General features: G+C 42.7%; 1 protein-coding gene across 26 annotated transcripts in view; it reads right to left on the bottom strand.

Annotated features, from left to right (window-relative positions):
* Positions 1-17,604, bottom strand: part of RBFOX1 (RNA binding fox-1 homolog 1) — a 2,122,525-nt gene that overhangs the window by 1,057,829 nt on the left and 1,047,092 nt on the right. For 6 of the 26 annotated variants that reach the window (XM_080678220.1, XM_080678218.1, XM_080678229.1 and 3 more), the window contains exon 1: positions 14,223-14,590. The exons of 14 other annotated variants lie outside the window; for them this stretch is intronic. In XM_080678220.1, coding sequence (XP_080534346.1) covers positions 14,223-14,267 — 45 coding nt within the window. In that variant the 5' untranslated portion in view covers positions 14,268-14,590. Of the gene's footprint in view, positions 1-13,863; positions 14,808-17,604 lie in introns of those variants that run through there. 6 more of the 26 variants (XM_080678226.1, XM_080678236.1, XM_080678239.1 and 3 more) reach the window with 3 other exon arrangements.

The raw sequence follows: 17,604 nt of genomic DNA, 5'->3' as shown, positions 1-17,604 counted from the left end.
CACTCATTGGTAGAAAACATATCAAACATTTCTATAAAGCGGGGGGTGCGGGGGGAGACTAGGGGTTACCCGGCCTGACTTGTTCCAGAGAGCTGCTGTTGTTTTCACACCAGCTTGTTTTTGCAAGCCTCCTTCTGGGCTTCGAGAAATCTTTGACAACTTCATTTACAAGCTAAAAATGTTGCTGAGAACTGGAGAGCTTTGAGTCAAGTTTGTAGAGGACTCCAAGCTCAGTGCCACATTTCAGCAGTCTGTCCCAGCCCACCTGCCCCCAGCTCATGTCACCACAAGAAGGCCAGGTCTGGAAGGCACTGTGCAAGCTTCTCTTTTCCCAGCATCAGTGATAAAACATAATAGTCAAGCGTACTGTTTACAGACTTAGACTGCTCATGCTCAGGCCCAGGGTCCACTAAGTATCAGCTATAGGATCCTGGGCAAATTGCAGTCTGAAACTGCCCCCTGGTCTGTAAAATGAAGACGAGGAGTGCCCCTGCCACATAAGGCGTGTGGGAGGGTTAAAGACTCCCATGTCCAGTGCCTCCTGCAGTGCCTGCCAGGTACTCGACTCAGTGCATTTTAGCTGTGATGATTTTCCCCCAAAGCACCAGGGCATTAGCTGAGAGGCATTTGCTGTGATTTTCTGAGCTCAGTTCAGCAAGGGGCAAGGCGGTGCAGTGACAGTTTGAGATAACAGTGCCTCAACTGATATGTTCAAGTGGGCAGCCAGAATTGATTCCCATCTGATTGTTTCTCTGTTAGCAAGTCTCCAGCATGGCTACAAAGCGATCGGCACCGAGAAGCAGTGCTCGCTGTTAAACACAGTCTAGCTCCCCACTCACACGCATGCCCAGCACGCGGAGCAGCTCCCAGTTCACTCTCTCCGTTGCACGGCAGAAAGTCACACAGAACACAGGAAGAACAACAGATGAAATAAAGTTCCAGAAATTAGATAATGCTACTGTCTCCTTCCATCTGTCTGAGATGGTCACATAAAATAAGCTTAAAGACACAGCCGTGAGTTGAGGGACACGCAGGCAGCTAGCTGATGGCTCTATATACCCAAAAGGCCTCTGCCACCACGTACATTGACAATCTGGTCTACATTTACTGGACAGAATGAAAAGAGTACGTGTAGTGTATAAGTGCCAATTCAGAAGCATATATGTTGGGAGGCTAGGCCTGCTGAATTCCCCTGGTCATTTGCTACCAAACACCACTGCGTAGCACGCATCCTTCTGGTTAACTTCTCATGGAATCTTTCCATAAACATACGCTTGTTCTTGTCATCAACATTTTGTCCTGTCACCGCAACAGATGGCTTTACGCTGGTGCATATGAAAATATTAACTATTGTATAAGCCTATGGAATAGGAAGGGGCTTTGGAGGGCTGAGTGGCTCCAGCAGTAATGAACCACAGCCACATGGGATTCTGTGAGAGGCAGGGACCTTTAAATCGTGCTGTTGAGTGGAAGTGGTCACCATCAATTCCTCACCTTCACTGCAGGGAGATGAATGAGGAGGGGCTCGGCATGCCACAGACGGATCTGGGCCAGGCCGAAAGGCAGAACAGACTGCGACTGAGAGCTGTGAATAACTGCCGGGCGTAACCAAGGAGGGTTGTGAAATCCACTTCTTGGAGATCTAAAAGCCAGAAGAAGCCTCCATCTGTCTGAGACGGTCACATAAAGTAAGCTTAAAGACACAGCCGTGAGTTGAGGGACATGCAGGCAGCTAGCTGATGGCTCTATATACCAGACCCCATTTATGACTGCCCTCCACAGCCAGATTGATAGATGTTTACCCAACCAATGAGTGTTGCCATCCCAATCAACTCAGAAGGCCTGACTGACAGATCTGTGAATGAGGGTCAGGTCATCGGATGGTGGTTAAAATGAGGGCTTCTCAAGACAGACTGCCCAACCACCACTGATGGTATCATCTTGCCAAGTTCCCTGTGCACTTTGTGTCTGACTCCTCGCATGTAAGTGGGGAGGATGGTAGTACATACACCGGAAGGCTGTTGGGAGGACAAATGAGTGAGCAGACACAACAGGCCTGCAATACAGCCTGGCATATGCTGGGAGCCACATAAATGCTGGCTGGTCTCTATATTTAACACTATGTTTATGTAGAAATAAACATTAAGTTGGGGGTAAGATTTTCTATTTTTTCCTTTTATTGGTTTGTGTGTAACTGGCATTGACTTCCAATGGGCACAACAGATTAATGTTTTACAAAATGTGCATGAGTCAAAAATCGCCAAAGCCCACTCCTGGGCATTTATCCCAGAGAAGGGAATGCCTGCTCACGCAGAAACCTTTACACAATGTTCACAGCTGCCTCGTTTGTGACAGCCAAAACCAGCCCCGAGGTCCTGCAGCAGGTGAATGGCTAAACAAACTGGGGTACATACCACATGCCAGGGAACATTACTGAGTATTAGAAAAGGAAAAAATGATTGGTATGTGTAATAACATAGGTAAAACTCCAGGTAAAGAAACCATTCACAAAAAATAAGTACTTATCCAACATTTTCTGAAAGAACAGAGTTTTATAAATGGAGGCTGACAGAGTTCAGGGATGGGGGTGGGGGATGCCGAGAGGAGGCAGATGTGCCTGTGAGAGGGTCCCTGTGATGAAAGTGTTCAGTTACTTATCTGTGGTGTTAAATTCATGAACCTACACACATGATGAATTTGTCAAGGACTAAATGTGTGCTAATCCACCTGGGGAAGTCTGAATAAGATGAGTGGGTTGTAGCAATGGCAATACCCTGGATGCCATGGTTTTGCAAAATATTACTATTGGGGGGAACGGAGTAAAGTGTATAAGGCATATCTCTGTATTTTTTATTATGACTGCATGTGGATCTACAGTCGCCTCAACAAAAGTTTCTATAAAAACATTGACGAAGCCTAGATAAAGGGGAGGAATCAGTGTTTGCAAACCATTGAGTGACGGCCAACCTGCTCCCTGCTTGTTAAGAACCACCCTGAATCTCTAGATAAAATCTAGATAAAATCTCTAGATAAAATCTCTCATGAAACTATTTGAGCAGCACAGACATTATTGCTGCAACATAATGAAGCCTAAGTTGCGCTGATTAGTTCTAGGTGTGGCATGTTCGGTTGCTACATTTCTAGGCGCTGAGATCCGCCCAGGGAAGGGCACAGGTTTCTGAGCCGATCTGAGCAGCGCTCGCCTTCCCCTGGAGTGTTTTATTATTCTGAGCCGGACCCACTGAATCTCCCAAGGTATGGAGTTCAGTTTGAGATAAAAATATTTTATCTGCTCTTACAGCAAATTGAAAGGCTATATAAAGGGTTTTGTTATTGCAGTGTTTTCATAAATATATAGTAAACATCCTTCACAGTGGGAAATGCAGCCCAAAATACAATTTTCCTACACAGCCATTCATGTGGCTTGCATGGGAAGATGAAATGACCCAGAGATGAATAAAAAAATAATAGTATACAACTTTTAGCAGCCCATAGTCCCTGACAGGCGCACAGCTGGGAGGATAAGGACCATGATTTGCAGTGCCTCCAGTGAATGACAAGTGTCTGCAGCATCCAGGGAATTTCGGGTTCCTCTGTGGACAAACCATTACAGTTAACACGTGGCTTTATCATTTTCAGAAATTGCCAACAGCCAACCACGCCATTGCAGAGTGCACGCCGACCCCCAGACCTTAGCCAGAACATCGTTGCAAATCAAACAACTTGTAGGGATCTTTTCCTACCTCTTTTTAAGGCCCTCTGAAGCACATTTTCAAAGCAATTTGGGTTGCCTGTATCTAAAACACAAGATCTATGTTGCTATCTAGCTGATTTATGTCAGCTTAGGGTGAGGGGATGATCAAGGGTCCTATGAAAAATGGAAGCTCTTTTTTTTAACAAAGTATTTTTTTATTATCTAAGTAGAATGTGTGTTGAAAATAAAAAGGAATAGAGGTATACAATTTTATGAACAGCTTCACTGAGGTGTAATTGATATACAACAGAACAGTGCATGTTTAATATGTACAATTTGATGAGTTTGGACATATGCATCCACCCATGATGCCATCACCAGGATCAAGGTAATAAGCATGGCCATCACCTCCAAAAAAGTTTCCTTGTGTCCCATGTGTGTGTGTGTGTGTGTGTGTGTGTGTGTGTGTGTGTTAAGAACATAATGTAAGATCCACCCTCTTAACAAAAATTTTTTAATCCTCACGTGAGGATATTTTCCCATTGACTTTTAGAGATAGTGGAAAGGAAGGAAAGAGAAACATCAATGTGAGAGAGATACACTGATCGGTTGCTTCTGCAAGCACCCTCACTAGGGCCAGGGATTGAGCCTGCAACCCAGGTACATGCCCTTGACAGGAAGTGAACCTGGGACCCTTCAGTCCACAGGTCGATGCTCTATCCACGAGCCAAACTGGCTAAGGTTTAACAATTTTTTGGTGCACATCACCATGCTGTCAGCTATAGGAACTACATTGCACAGCAGATGTCTACAGCTTATTCATCTTGCATAATCTTAAAAGCAAAAACTTCATTCACTCCTGCTGTCCTCACAGTCACACTCCTCACTAACCACAAAGGTAACTCTCCCTTGGTCATCTTTGCAACTTCACTGTGTATATAAAACGTTTGCAGGGGGATGCTTGTTTTATAACAAAGTGTTCCGAATGCCTTTGACATTTGGACTCTTGATCACTTAAACCACCTCCGGCATCATTTTAGGTTGATGCAGACCCACCTCCTTCCTTGAATGCTTGTTGGCATCCAATCCCCATTTGTTAAGCATTTAGTTTGCCCTAATGTTTCCTGCCACTGTACACTAGGCTGCAGTTAACAGTTTGTATCTGTGCAACCTTGAGCAAGTACATAAATCCTAAAGCAGCAAATGCAGGGTCAAAGGATATGCACTTTTTTCAAAATTAAAATTTCCAAACTGTCTTCCACAAAAGAATGCACCATTCCACACTTTCTCCAACAGTGTAAAAAAAATGTCTGCTTCATCAAACATATTGTTTTCCAATGTGATATATGAAACATTTATATATACAGATAAAACTTCCAATATATATACACGTGTACACACATATTTGTTGATATGGCCATATTTTCATGTACTCTCTGGTATTTACATTTGTTTTTCTGAAAACTATACACATGCTCTTTGCCAGTTTTCCTTCTGTATCAATGGTCAATCTATCTATCCATCCAACCATCCATATATTAATGCCAAGAGTATAAGAAGGTTAGTATTAATAAGAGGACCACAGCCCGGCTGGAGTGGCTCAGTAGTTGAGCATCAACCTATGAACCAGGAGGTCACAGTTTGATTCCCAGTCAGGCACATGCCCAGGTTTTGAGCTTGATCCCCAGTAGGGACTTACAGGACGCATCCCATTGATGATTATCTCTCATCATTGATGTTTCTATCTCTCTCTCTCCCTCTTCCTTCCTCTCTCTAAAAAAATAAAAAAGTCCTATCTAATAAAAGAGTAATATGCAAGTTAATCATCACTCTACTACACCCACCAGCCATGCCCACCAGCCACGCCCACCAGCCACACCCACCAGCCAATCAGGAGCGTGTATGCAAATTAACCCAACCAATATGGTGGTTAATTTGCATATCCAGGAGTAGAGCAAAGACTGAAGACAGCGTAGAAGGAAGCCAAGCATCGCAGAAGGGAGTGAAGCTGCAGAGAAGCAAGCAAGTGGGGTCAGTGGAGAAGGGAGGGAAACAGGCGGGGTGGGGTCGAAGGGAGGGAAGCAGGCGGGGCTGCGGAGAAGGCAGGGAAGCAGACCACCATAGGAAGCCCTATTGCAGGAATCTTCCCGCAACGGGCCTCTAGTACAAAAATAAAATAAAAAATACAAAAAACAAACAAACAAAAAAGAGGACCACAGGGACTTCCTAGGTCTAAACAAACTTGATCTATGTTAGAACAAAGATTATTATGGCTTTGAGTCAAGAGGGTAAAATGAAGTCATAATGTTTCAAATTTGGTCGCCAACATCTAATAACTAGCTATTGATAACCCTAGAAAAGTCACCTCAAGTCTCAGTCTTCCTCCATGAAAAATTGGCATAATAGGAACATCTACATCTAAGGCTGCTGGGAGTCTTCAATTTAATAATTTGTATCCAGATGTCAGCACAATGTATGACTCATTGCTAACTCAATAGACAGTATCAGTTGTAATAATAAGAAAGAATAATTCTATATATTTAGCAATCAGATAGTGCATTAAAACAAAACCAGTTTTCTTTTTTCTATCAGCAGCAGAAGTTGAAGCCTGGTCCACTTGTAACATTGATGTAGCCTCTACATTTTTAACTCCCTAGGCAAATGGACTCAGAAAAAGTCCGTTTTCCCCTTGTTGGATGCACTCTTTTTAATGGCACACACATTTTGTCACTGCTTGTCTTTTATTTTGAAAAGCAGATTCACATTAAATGTGGAAATATGTTAGAAACCAATCCCACTGGATATGGAATTTAAATGACCATTTTAAATCCAATTTCCTATTCTTTTTTTTTTCTTTTAGCCAATTAAGCAAGATATATGTATTTTAGCACTAGAGACTAATAGACAACACTTAGAAAACTTATCAGATAGTCTTAGCTGTCTGAGTTTATTCCCATTTATTCACCATTGAGCAACATATTTTGGCTTAATTTTAAACCATTTCCTGAACCAACACTTAGATGGAATAGGTATTCCACAAAAGCCAATTTGATGAACTGTATCAAGAAAAGAAATTTCACGATAATGGATCCAACATCAGTCCTTTGACAGTTCTGAAATGGGATTCACTCCTTGCTTTCTTTGTGTAAATGTGAATTCATTGGGCCTGAAATATACAGGAAGAGCTGTAATGATTTCTACTTCCAGCTCAGTTGCTAGACTGTTCCGGGTTGGGAGAGGGTGGCTCAGAGACCCCTTTTATGCCTTTGACATTGCTGGTTGCCAGACCAGCTGTTCCATAGGGCAGTAATGCTCCTTCCTTCCCCTCTGGTAGGAAAGGAATCTGTGCCTGGTCAGTCCACTCTGTGGTTCTGAACCTTCAAGTTGTTTGCGGGTCAATGCACAAGGAGCCTTGTACCAATTCTTACGTAATGCACAGTTGGGTCGGAAGGCTGTGGAAGCAGTTGGCCTGGGGCTGGCATCTGTCCCATTGGTGGCTTCCCACTGCCATGGCCTCCTCTTCCTCCACTATTTTGTATTCAGGATACAAGATGTTTCCTTTTACAGTACAAACCCTGCATACCCTTAATAAGAAGACTTTGAATATAAATTCGTCCACCCATTCATTCATTCAACTGAAATGTATGGAGGTGCTCTACTCCCATCCTGGGTTTTTTGTAATTGTTTTTGTTTGTTTGTTGTTGTTTTTTGAACAATCATGTATACATGTTTAATAGCAGACTTGCAAGATATTTTCTTCTAATGCGGAATAAAGTCAAACTGGCACTTCTACACAAAAATCTATGAGTAGGTTTTACTACATGCTAAAGATTCAACAGAGAATGACATAGGCTAGGTCCGTGGTCGGCAAAATGTGGCTTTTGAGCCACATGCGGCTCTTTGGCCCCTTGAGTGTGGCTTTTCCACAAAATACCATGGCCTGGGCGAGTCTATTTTGAAGACTGTGGTCGGCAAACTCATTAGTCAACAGAGCCAAATATCAACAGTACAACGATTGAAATTTCTTTTGAGAGCCAAATTTTTTTAACTTCTTCTAATGCCACTTCTTCAAAATAGACTCACCCAGGCCATGGTATTTTGTGGAAGAGCCACACTCAAGGGGCCAAAGAGCCGCATGTGGCTCGAGAGCCGCAGTTTGCCGACCATGGGGCTAGGTCATCCCTGTGGTCTAAGTGAGGGAAGTTAAATAGATTGGCACTAGCAAGATCAAGTCGGCCATCGATATGTCCACATCCACCATATCCCACTTGGTATGGACCACACTGGGCTTCCTAGAAAATTCTAAAAGTGCCAGGAAACCAAAGAATTCAGTTTCAGGATGACCCCTCAGGAGGTCCAGCTAAATAATTTCTCCCTAGTTCTGTACCACAGCTCAGGAGAGAATTAAACAGGGAGTATTCGTCCTGTAATTATGCCCTTCTAAATACTATCGTTTCCCTTTGGTGGTTTTTGTTGTTGGAGGTGATCATGTAAAGAGAATTCGCAAGCCCTTCTAACCCTGGTTCGGTGCACATTGAGAAATAGTTAAATAGTGGAAAATAAAGCTGTGGGCATTATCATTCACTCTCATTCAAAAATGACTAGAGTGGTGTTCTTGATCAACCACCCCAAAATGGAACTAACAACGTCTTTTGTCACAAAGCTCAAGTGAAGAAGTTGCCTAAATGATTATGCTTCTGTGCATTTAAAAAGTCAAATTATTCCAGAGCATGGCAAAGTGGTCAGGAGCACAACCCCTGGAGGTTAAAGCCCAGCTCTGTCACTTGGAAGCTGTGTGGCCTTAGGCAAATTACTCAACTTCTCTGGTCCATGCTTCCTTCTTCTGTAAAGAGTAGATGATAATATCAAACCCAGGGCTTGATTTAAGGATTAAGTGAATAGATATTTTAAAGCATTTACAACAATATGAAACACTATTGAAGTGTTTATTAAATACATAAGCAAATAAACCCATGTGTCAAACCTTTAAAGGCAAGGAGAAAATAATGGTGTTTGAATACTAAGAAGAAACATTCTTAGAATAACTGTTCCATGACTCATTTCGGGATGTTACTTTTCTCTTCTACTGACATCGGTTCCACAGAAAGAAATTTTGTTTTCCAGAACTTGCTGGAGGTAACACTGAGTAAATCAAAGAAAAGTGGGCATTTAAACCACAATAAACCATGTCCTATTTATAAGGAAAGATGCCAGAGTAGGCAGGTGTAAAATTTTGAAGTCAAATAGTAAGAAAATAGAAATTTTCTGATTTTGCATTGTGAGCCTCTTCACAGTATCCACGCAGAGATTTTAAAAATGAATGATTGAAATCCACGTAGCTTATCCATTCTCTTGGAAAATCAGACCATATATATACACACTTTAGTCATAGGGCCACCGATATCAGCGCAGAATTTCTCCACCTCAGCACTTCTAGCATTACGGGCTGGGTACTTCTTTGTTGTTTTGGAGTAGAAGGCTGTCTGTGCATCTTAGGATATTTAGCAACATCTCTGGTCTCCATCCAATAGATGCCAATAACACACCCTGCTCAAATGTGACACCCAAAAACATCTCCAATATATTATAAAAGGTTGTCCCTAGAAAAGAGGGAAGTGAGAAAATTGCTCCTGGTTGACAACCACTGGCTTAAGGCATCTGTTGAATCCCAAATTTGTATATCTTTCTAAATTTAGAGTACATTTCAGTGGTATCTTGGTTTACTGGAGTCAGAAAAATCTACAGTCTAATTACTTATTCTAACTATAAAAAGTCTTGAAGATTGCTTCCATGACTCTAAATTATGCAGAGCAATACCTACCTTGAAGAGTCGCGGTAAGGACCAGAGAAGATATGGTGGAGGTCCCAGTCCAATGCCAGACACACAGAGGCAGCAAGGGCCCAGACATCATCCTGTGATTCCTGTGAGTGTTCAGGTGTGATCACAGCATTACCTTCATCATCCTCACCGTGATAATAAACACGGAAGGCTTCTATCTCTACATGCAAATAACCATGATAGATACACCTGCTACATCCATCTTGTTAGCAAACAAGCAACTGATTTCCTCATGAATAGAGATTTCAATTAAACAACAAAGAAATATATCCACTGTCCCGTGGCAAATGCAGATGCAGAATTACCATGACGAGAAAGGAAAAGCTAGCAGTAGTTTTCCTAATATATGCTCCTTAAGGGGTCCTGTTTCCCAAGCAAACAGCAGGCAGAGTGGCCACCTGGACTAACGTGGTTGTGGCTGGCTTTCCGCAAAGGATTGAAAGTGTGAGGGAGATGACACTGAGGACCAGACTTCCTGAGGGTCTACGTCTGTTGTGTGCACGTAGGTACATCCACTCAGTCTAGAAAATTTAACCAACTGACCAGCCACTGCAGGGAGTTCAGAGCAGCTAGAAGTAACATGGCTCAATTTAAAGCACAGTGTTCTTTGGCTAATTAGATGATCAGGAATCCAGAATTCCAGACTTCACGTCTATAGATGTAGAGGAAAAGTAAGAAATATGCCCACCGTAGCTTAAGAAAAAAAAAAAAAAAATCATCATGCCATCCTAGGACTATGGATACACTGTGTCAGCTACAACTATGTATTTCTTGAAAAGTCTTCTCTGACCCCCTTGATATTGGGACTAGCTGAACGACTATTCGCCACCAATTAATGTGAGGGGAACCAGCACCTGCTCTTCTTGCTCTTCCTTTAAACTCAACTGAAAAAATTTCCCCAGAACTTGCAAATACAAAACTGTGTTAAGAACATCTAATTGATTCTATTTACTTTCCCAACATCAAAGTCGTCAGACTTCATAAGCCACTGTGAGAGGGGGCCTTCCAATACCCTATAAGTTATGCACACACCTAACCAGAAAGAACACTTTGAAATTTTTATGGAGCAGCAAAAATGGGGAGTGTCTTAATCTAAGCAGTGAAATTGGGCTTTTTGTCATTTTTAATTGCTTGAATTCATAACCTAGTTTTGCTAAATCAAAAATGAGTCGCTACAGCTGACACAAGCTTTTTCCGCTTTGGGGGCACACACATAACCCCCCACCACCACTTTTCATATACAATGTATCTCTATCAATAAAAAACACTCCTGAATTTGAGACATTGCTGAATAATTAAATCTAGAGGTTTCCAGGTCTGGTCTTGCAAGCTAAAAGCTGACTTTGAAAGATTTATTTATTTCCCTTAGTGCTGTGCAGACAGAGGGGGGCAGCATGAACACCAGATCACAGGACTGCTATTTTGTTATATGTGATTTAATTCAAATACATTAAAATGCATAATTTAAAAGTTCTCCACGCCCTGATTTGACCATTTACTATTGCCCATAAGACATGCAAATGCTCACCTCTGCATGGAAGTGAAAGCAAAGAGACAGAAGGACAAAGATGTGCAGCCGTGAATATGTACAAAGACCTCATGTATCACCACTCCCTGAAGTTTCCAGACCAACATCAGAAAAAGCCTACAGTGCAAAAAACAGTAAGGGTCCATGCCTTTTCCCCATTTATTTTTACATTTGTCGGGAAAATCAACACAAGATGGGGACCCAAGTTTCTTCGATGGCATTTTGTTTTCATGCCTTTAGAATTGCTTTCAAAGAACTTACTCCAGCTTTTCTGTGATAACTTTGAGACTAATACACATAGCTTTTCAAAATAGCTTAAAATTAAACATAAAAGTTTCATTAGTAAAGTTTTATTATTATTTCATAAATGTTCTTCTTATTTTGGACAACCTTCCATTTCTCTGGTATTGCAACTCTGCCCGAAACCTAATATAAAAATTATAAATGTAGACAGAAAAAAGGACCAAAATTCCATTTCACTGGACATTGTAATGGTTGTTTAGCTCGAGACTGACCCATCCAATAGGGTTTTCTGTAATTAAACAGAAAACAGTTAGGAACATATTTTCTGATTCTCATGGAATAGTTTCAAAATACGACCATATATTCTCAAAATCTCACAACAATAATTTAGAGGAAGCAATTGTTGCTAAAAGCCCTTGAATTGAAATCTACTTCAACTTTTGTGTCATATTCATGGGGAGAGAAAACAATTCGGGGAAAAAAGGAATAAACTATTTTTGTGATACTTAAGTAATCTGTCCTATAAGTCAAGGTTGATGATTATTTCTATCAAGTCCAAGTAAATACAGATTAAAATGGATTCAGAGTCTAAAACTACAGAAGGTAATAGGGAAAACAGAAGTTTGAAGCACAGGCTATAATAGATGAGTGTAAAAATATGCTTAGCCCAATAAAGTTATGACGGGCCAAGTGCACTGTTGTAAAAGCCCATCACTGGTGATAACAGAAAAAAGAGTCAGCTCTTTTCGTGTAATGAAGGCATTTCCCAAGAGTCTATTTGCTTGCTCAAAAAGAAATGAAAAGTTTATTCACTTTAACAATAAGTGCTATTAATTAACTCTTGTACATGAGCAGAGAATATCAAAGAGAAAGAAGAAAATCACATTCCAATTATCCTTCAGAGTGCAAAACATTTGCTAAAATAAAAATGCGGTAGACGGTATTGGAAAAGCGTTGTGTTCCAGGCACAAGAATAAAGACAGAAGGAGGGAAATATAGGTGAATGAGAGAGAAAGACAGGGAAGGAAAGGGGAGAGAAAAGAAAGAAAAGAAAAAACAGGAGATGTAAGGGAAGGCAAGAGGAAACCTCCCCCATAGGTAACACTTCCTCCACTCTTTAGTGAAGCAATTTTCTCTTCATAATCAGTGAGCATTCTAATACTCAGGAAACCTCGGCAAGTGTGGGGAGTGTGAGTGGGCAGATAAGAGTTGAAAAATCCCTGCTCCTTACATGAGAATCATGAATGCTGCCCGCATTCCCTATAAAGGCCAGCGGTAAGCAGCTGTCACTGCTTGACTTTAGTTTAGTTACCCAAACAACAACCCTCTTCAAACTTAATCACAGCAAACCATAAAGGCCTGTTACTCCATTCCACAAACGCGTTTACACTCCTGCCCTTGGGTTACCGAAGATACGTATTGACCTTAAACCAAACAATTTACTACCCAGCTCCCCAGGTAAAGAGGATTACACAACCATTTTTTGACCGCCTCCATTATAAACTGCATTCATTTCTGTGTGCCCAAAATTAAAGCATAGAAACAACGAGTAAATTAAGAGATATCTAAAGATACGCAGAAAGTGGTTCTTTTTTAGCAAGTAATTTAATGAAGAATTGAATATGACTGTGCCAACAAAACTTTTGGATTCAGAATTCCCCTTGCTTCCCTATTAAGAGTGTGTGTGTGTGTGTGTGTGTGTGTGTGTGTGTGTGTGTTGGCGGGGGGGAGGGGGGGGCAGGGGGCACAGCTCTTTTGTCAACAGAAATAAGTAAAACCACCAATTTCACTGTCATCTGAAAATAATGGCTACAGGGACAGGCTGAGACTGAGTCTTTGAGGTGATCCTTCTAGGCTGATAAATGTCGTATTCAACACTTGACATATTTTTAAAATGCTTGCCAGTAAACTCCATCACTTTGGAAGGCAAAGCACATCCCACCCCACCCCACCCCACCCCACCCCACCCCATTTGATCTCACAAAAAGGGCAACTCTTGTTTCATTTAATAAAATGGCCCAGAGTCTATTTCTCAAGTCAAAGCATTTTCAACATTGTCGGTTTCACGGCTCTTCCCTGGGAACCAGGAAAGCAGTGGGGAGAGTACAGCGCGCAGCTAGCTCGGTAGACATGTTTACACAAACATCAGTGCCTATTCCCACACGCACAGCCTGCCCATCGGACGTGAGCTGCCAACTTTCCAAATGCCCGGCCCATCTGGCCAGGGGTTTCATCAACCTCTCATTTAAAGGGTCGCGCAGCTTTGCAAAGCCCTTGCCAGCCTACTGGGACTTTCATGTCTTTTCTTATAAACACTTATTCATCTCTAGAAATAAAGTTAAAGGGAGTCCATAAGCATGGGCAAGGAAGTTCCCCAGGAACTTCTAGCCAGTAAAGAAAATCAATTAATCCCCCCCCCCCCCCCCCCCCACACACACACAGGGCTCCCCTATCACTCCTAACGCCCCTCGCCCTCCCAGGTGGTCAGAGTCCCTGGGCGCCCAACCTGCATGGTCCCCAGGAGCCCAGCCCGCACAGTCCCCTGGCGGCTTTACCTACCGTGGCTCATTCACGCGCCCTGGACTCAGCTGCAGCTTCCATCGCGGCTCCGCTTTTCCCGGATTGCACCCGCCGCCAGGTCCCTATTCTAATCAGCAACCCAGGAGGCGCACACACCGCCACCCTCTGCCTGCACGTTGGACGCGGCTGACAGCGGCTCCTCTTGCCACAGGCAGCCCAAAATGTCAATTTGCACACTCCTCCCTCTGCCGCCCGCCCCCGTCCCCGTCCCGCTCCCACCCCCTCCCGTGAGTCAGTGGGCTTCAGGACGCGCTGCAGCAGCCAGCCGCCTGCTCTCCACTCTTCCTCTCCCTTGTCTCTCCATCTCTGACAGCGCTTACAGCCTTCCCTCGCCTTACCTGAAGGGCATCTCCCACGACTGCAATTAGATGCCAAGATTTCATCCTGGGCTGCAAAGTGCCGCCCGTTTCCTCCCCGGGAGAACAAGGGAGAAGTCCGAGGCAGCAGCGCGCGGCCCCCACGTGCTAGCAATGTAAATGACTCCAGTCCTCAGAGCGAGCGCCCTGCCGCGCTGGCCCTGGCTGCCTGGCAGCCCTACACCGTTGCCAGCAGGTGCGAACGTGCGGGGGGGAAAGAGCGAGCGAGCAGCTGGAGCAAGGTGGCAATCAACGCGGAGACATACACAAAGGGAGGCCACCGAGGTGCCAGGGACGCTGCAGAGCCCCAGCCCAGCTTCCCTGGTAGCCTCGGCCTCCGCGCCAAAAACACGCTGGCCAAATTGGACGCCCAATGTTTTTGCAAAGTCTTGCAGCCTGGGGAGGCGGAGGATGAGTGGGTCCCGCCTCCAAGCTTCTCCAAAGGCGTGCAAACCTCTAGGAGCTGGCAGCGCTATCTTCTCTCTCTCTCTCTCTCTCTCTCTCTCTCTCTCTCTCTCTCTCTCTCTCTCTCTCTCCTCTCCTCTCCCCCCTCCCTGCACGTGTCCCTTTCCTTGTTCTTTCAAGCATTAAATATGTACCACATGACAGAATAGGGCACCTTGCAAGGTCCTCCCAGTCCACACTTGACAACCAATTTTAACTCACCAGCAGTGAGATGTCTAAAGGCAGGATATAAGCACTTCCAATTACTTACACTACTCCTGCATTATTCAAAATGTCCATGGGACAGTATTTACGACTTGCAATATGCTACTACTTCACATATAAATACAGTACAGGATGCAAATCCCATCAGCTCTTCCCCCAACGCTGCTCACACGATTTCCTCAGTGTTTCCTCCTACAAGCAGCTGCACTTTTTCTAGTATTATAATCTCAGATCTTCCTGCACGTTATGTACTGAATGACAACGCTGAAAAGTTAGGGGAGGAAAATATCTGTGTCCTGTTGAACTTTAGAGATCACCTTTGGAAGTGGATTTACCTTGGCCAGTCAGTGTCGCCCAGTGGTTGTGCCTTGACCCATGAACCAGGTCACAGTTGGATTCCCAGACAAGGCACATGCCCCTTTGCCACTTTGATCCCCAGTAGGGGGCGTGCAGGAGGCAGCCGATCAATGATTCTTTTTCATCATTGATGTTTCTATCTCTCTGTCCTCCTCAACCTCTCTGAAATAAATAAAAAAATATATTTTTAAAAAAGAAAGTGTATTTACCTTGAAGAATGATAACATCTAAGTAAATTTCCCATTTTTGTTGTTGTTATTGTTAAGTGAGTCCCAGCTAGTCCCTGTCTAAGTGCTGATTTCATTCAAGACCAAGCAATTGGTTAGCTGGGGAAATGAATCTTCTGGATGTAGACAAATTAGTTTTTTTTTTTTCTTTTTCCTTACAGTCGGAACTGAAAGCTGCATGAAAGCACTTATCAATGGGACGGGAGGGATCTAAACTCGGAAGAAAATTTCGCATGTGGGTAAATAGACCATATTTGATTAACAGTGAAATATTCATTGGCTTCCTTGCCATTTCTCAGATACTTTTTCTTTTTGTTAAAGGCCTTGTGTACAACTGATTAGAATTTTATATATCAGTAAGCACATTTTAAAATGCTAATAAATCTTTCAGATATTTACTTGCACATTCATTACAGCTTCACATGCAGAGGCAATATTTTGAGGTTTTTGGGGAACATGCCAAGTCCTTATATGGCCATCATCCATCACCTTCACACCAGTAACAAAATGAGAAGTTTCATTTTTTTTTCCTTCTATGCATTAAGGGTGTTTTTAATATAGTGTTAAAATAGCATTTCAATTGCTCCTTGAGGAGTGAGTAGAAGTTAATGTGTGTTTTCTCCACCTGCCTTTCCTGGGGGCAGTGGCATTTAAGGGATATTAAGGTGACATTAGGTAAGACTTCCTATCACAGAGATGGCGCAGTATACTCCCTGATTATTTTAACAATTGATGGCTAACATAAGCATGTGTCCTCTGGTCGAGGCTTTCAATGGCATCGGGTAAAATGGCAAGAGATTTCCAGACTTTTACATAACCAGACAGGTTTCCAGACTTTTTGCTTAACCATAACCCTATGTAATTATAGAGATCCACAAATATAAAGTATTATTTTACTTTCTATGCCAGCAGAAGTTGGCATTCTCATTGGAATAATTTGGTTCACAAATCAGTACACAAAAGCAAGGTTATTCTAAGTTAGGGATGGTGGGGGTGAAAAGCAAGGTTATTCTAAGTTAGGGATGGTGGGGGTGGCGGGTGGAGAGATAGCAAACCCTAATTACAGCCCCATTTGTCCTTCTGTTCCCTGGCACATATGGCCATTTAATCACAGAGTGAGACAACCTTGGCAGATGTTGCCAAACCTGGTTATTGATATAAATTGCTATTCTCACGTGTAAGTGCCCCAGCAAAGAGTTAAAACAATGTCTGTACTCACCCAAAGGGAACTAAAGGTCTACCCTAGCATCTGTGGCGACAAGTCCGGATGACACAGAGCTAAGGTTGTTTCCTCATTCACCGTCTATGAGGAAAACAGCAATGGATGAAAGCCCCGAGCCCCTGTGGGAATGCAACATAGCATGGTCGCTCTGGAAACCGATTTCCTGAGAGATATTAAAACAGAGAATGTGCTCACCCCATAACCAAGAAGTTCTACTTGTAATGCCCACCCAGCAAACTTATGCACAAGCTATGTTCAGGGATATAACAGCTTGTAATAAAAACAAAATAAGAAACTACCTATCATCATAGAAGTACGATATAGCCTATGTGGAATACTATAGAACAGAGACAAAGGATGATTAAAGCTACATTAGAATAATCTGTAGCTGTATAAACATGGGTGTGTATAGAGAAAAAGATACCTATACACACTGCATAGTACAACTAAAGATACATATATTTTTTTTTCATAAAAGTTTTGCTTGGATAAAAAAGCAAGTTTTAAATGATCCATACACCGTGATACCATTCATGAAAGAAAATGCACAAATGAAATAGGGTAGATTTTCTCTAGATATATAGATATCTGTGGACACATAGAAAATGATCCAGAAGGGAGACTGGCCAAATCCGGCTGCTGCCTGTTTCTGTACAAGCTGCTAGCCAGAAATGTCTTTTATATGTAAGTGGTTTAAAAAAACATGAAGAGGAATATTTTATTATATGAAAATATATGGTATTAGAACATTCAAATTTCACTGTCCACTAATGCAGTCTTATTGGAATTCAGTTATGTCCCATTTGCTTACACATTGCCTGTGACTGTGTTTGTTCAGTAGCACAGTTGAATGGCGATGACAGAACCAAATGGCCCACAAAACCCAAAA

Source organism: Plecotus auritus (assembly GCF_963455305.1).
Source record: "Plecotus auritus genome assembly, chromosome: 7".
NCBI lineage: Eukaryota > Metazoa > Chordata > Mammalia > Chiroptera > Vespertilionidae > Plecotus > Plecotus auritus.
This window is presented reverse-complemented; position numbering and strand designations above follow the sequence as displayed.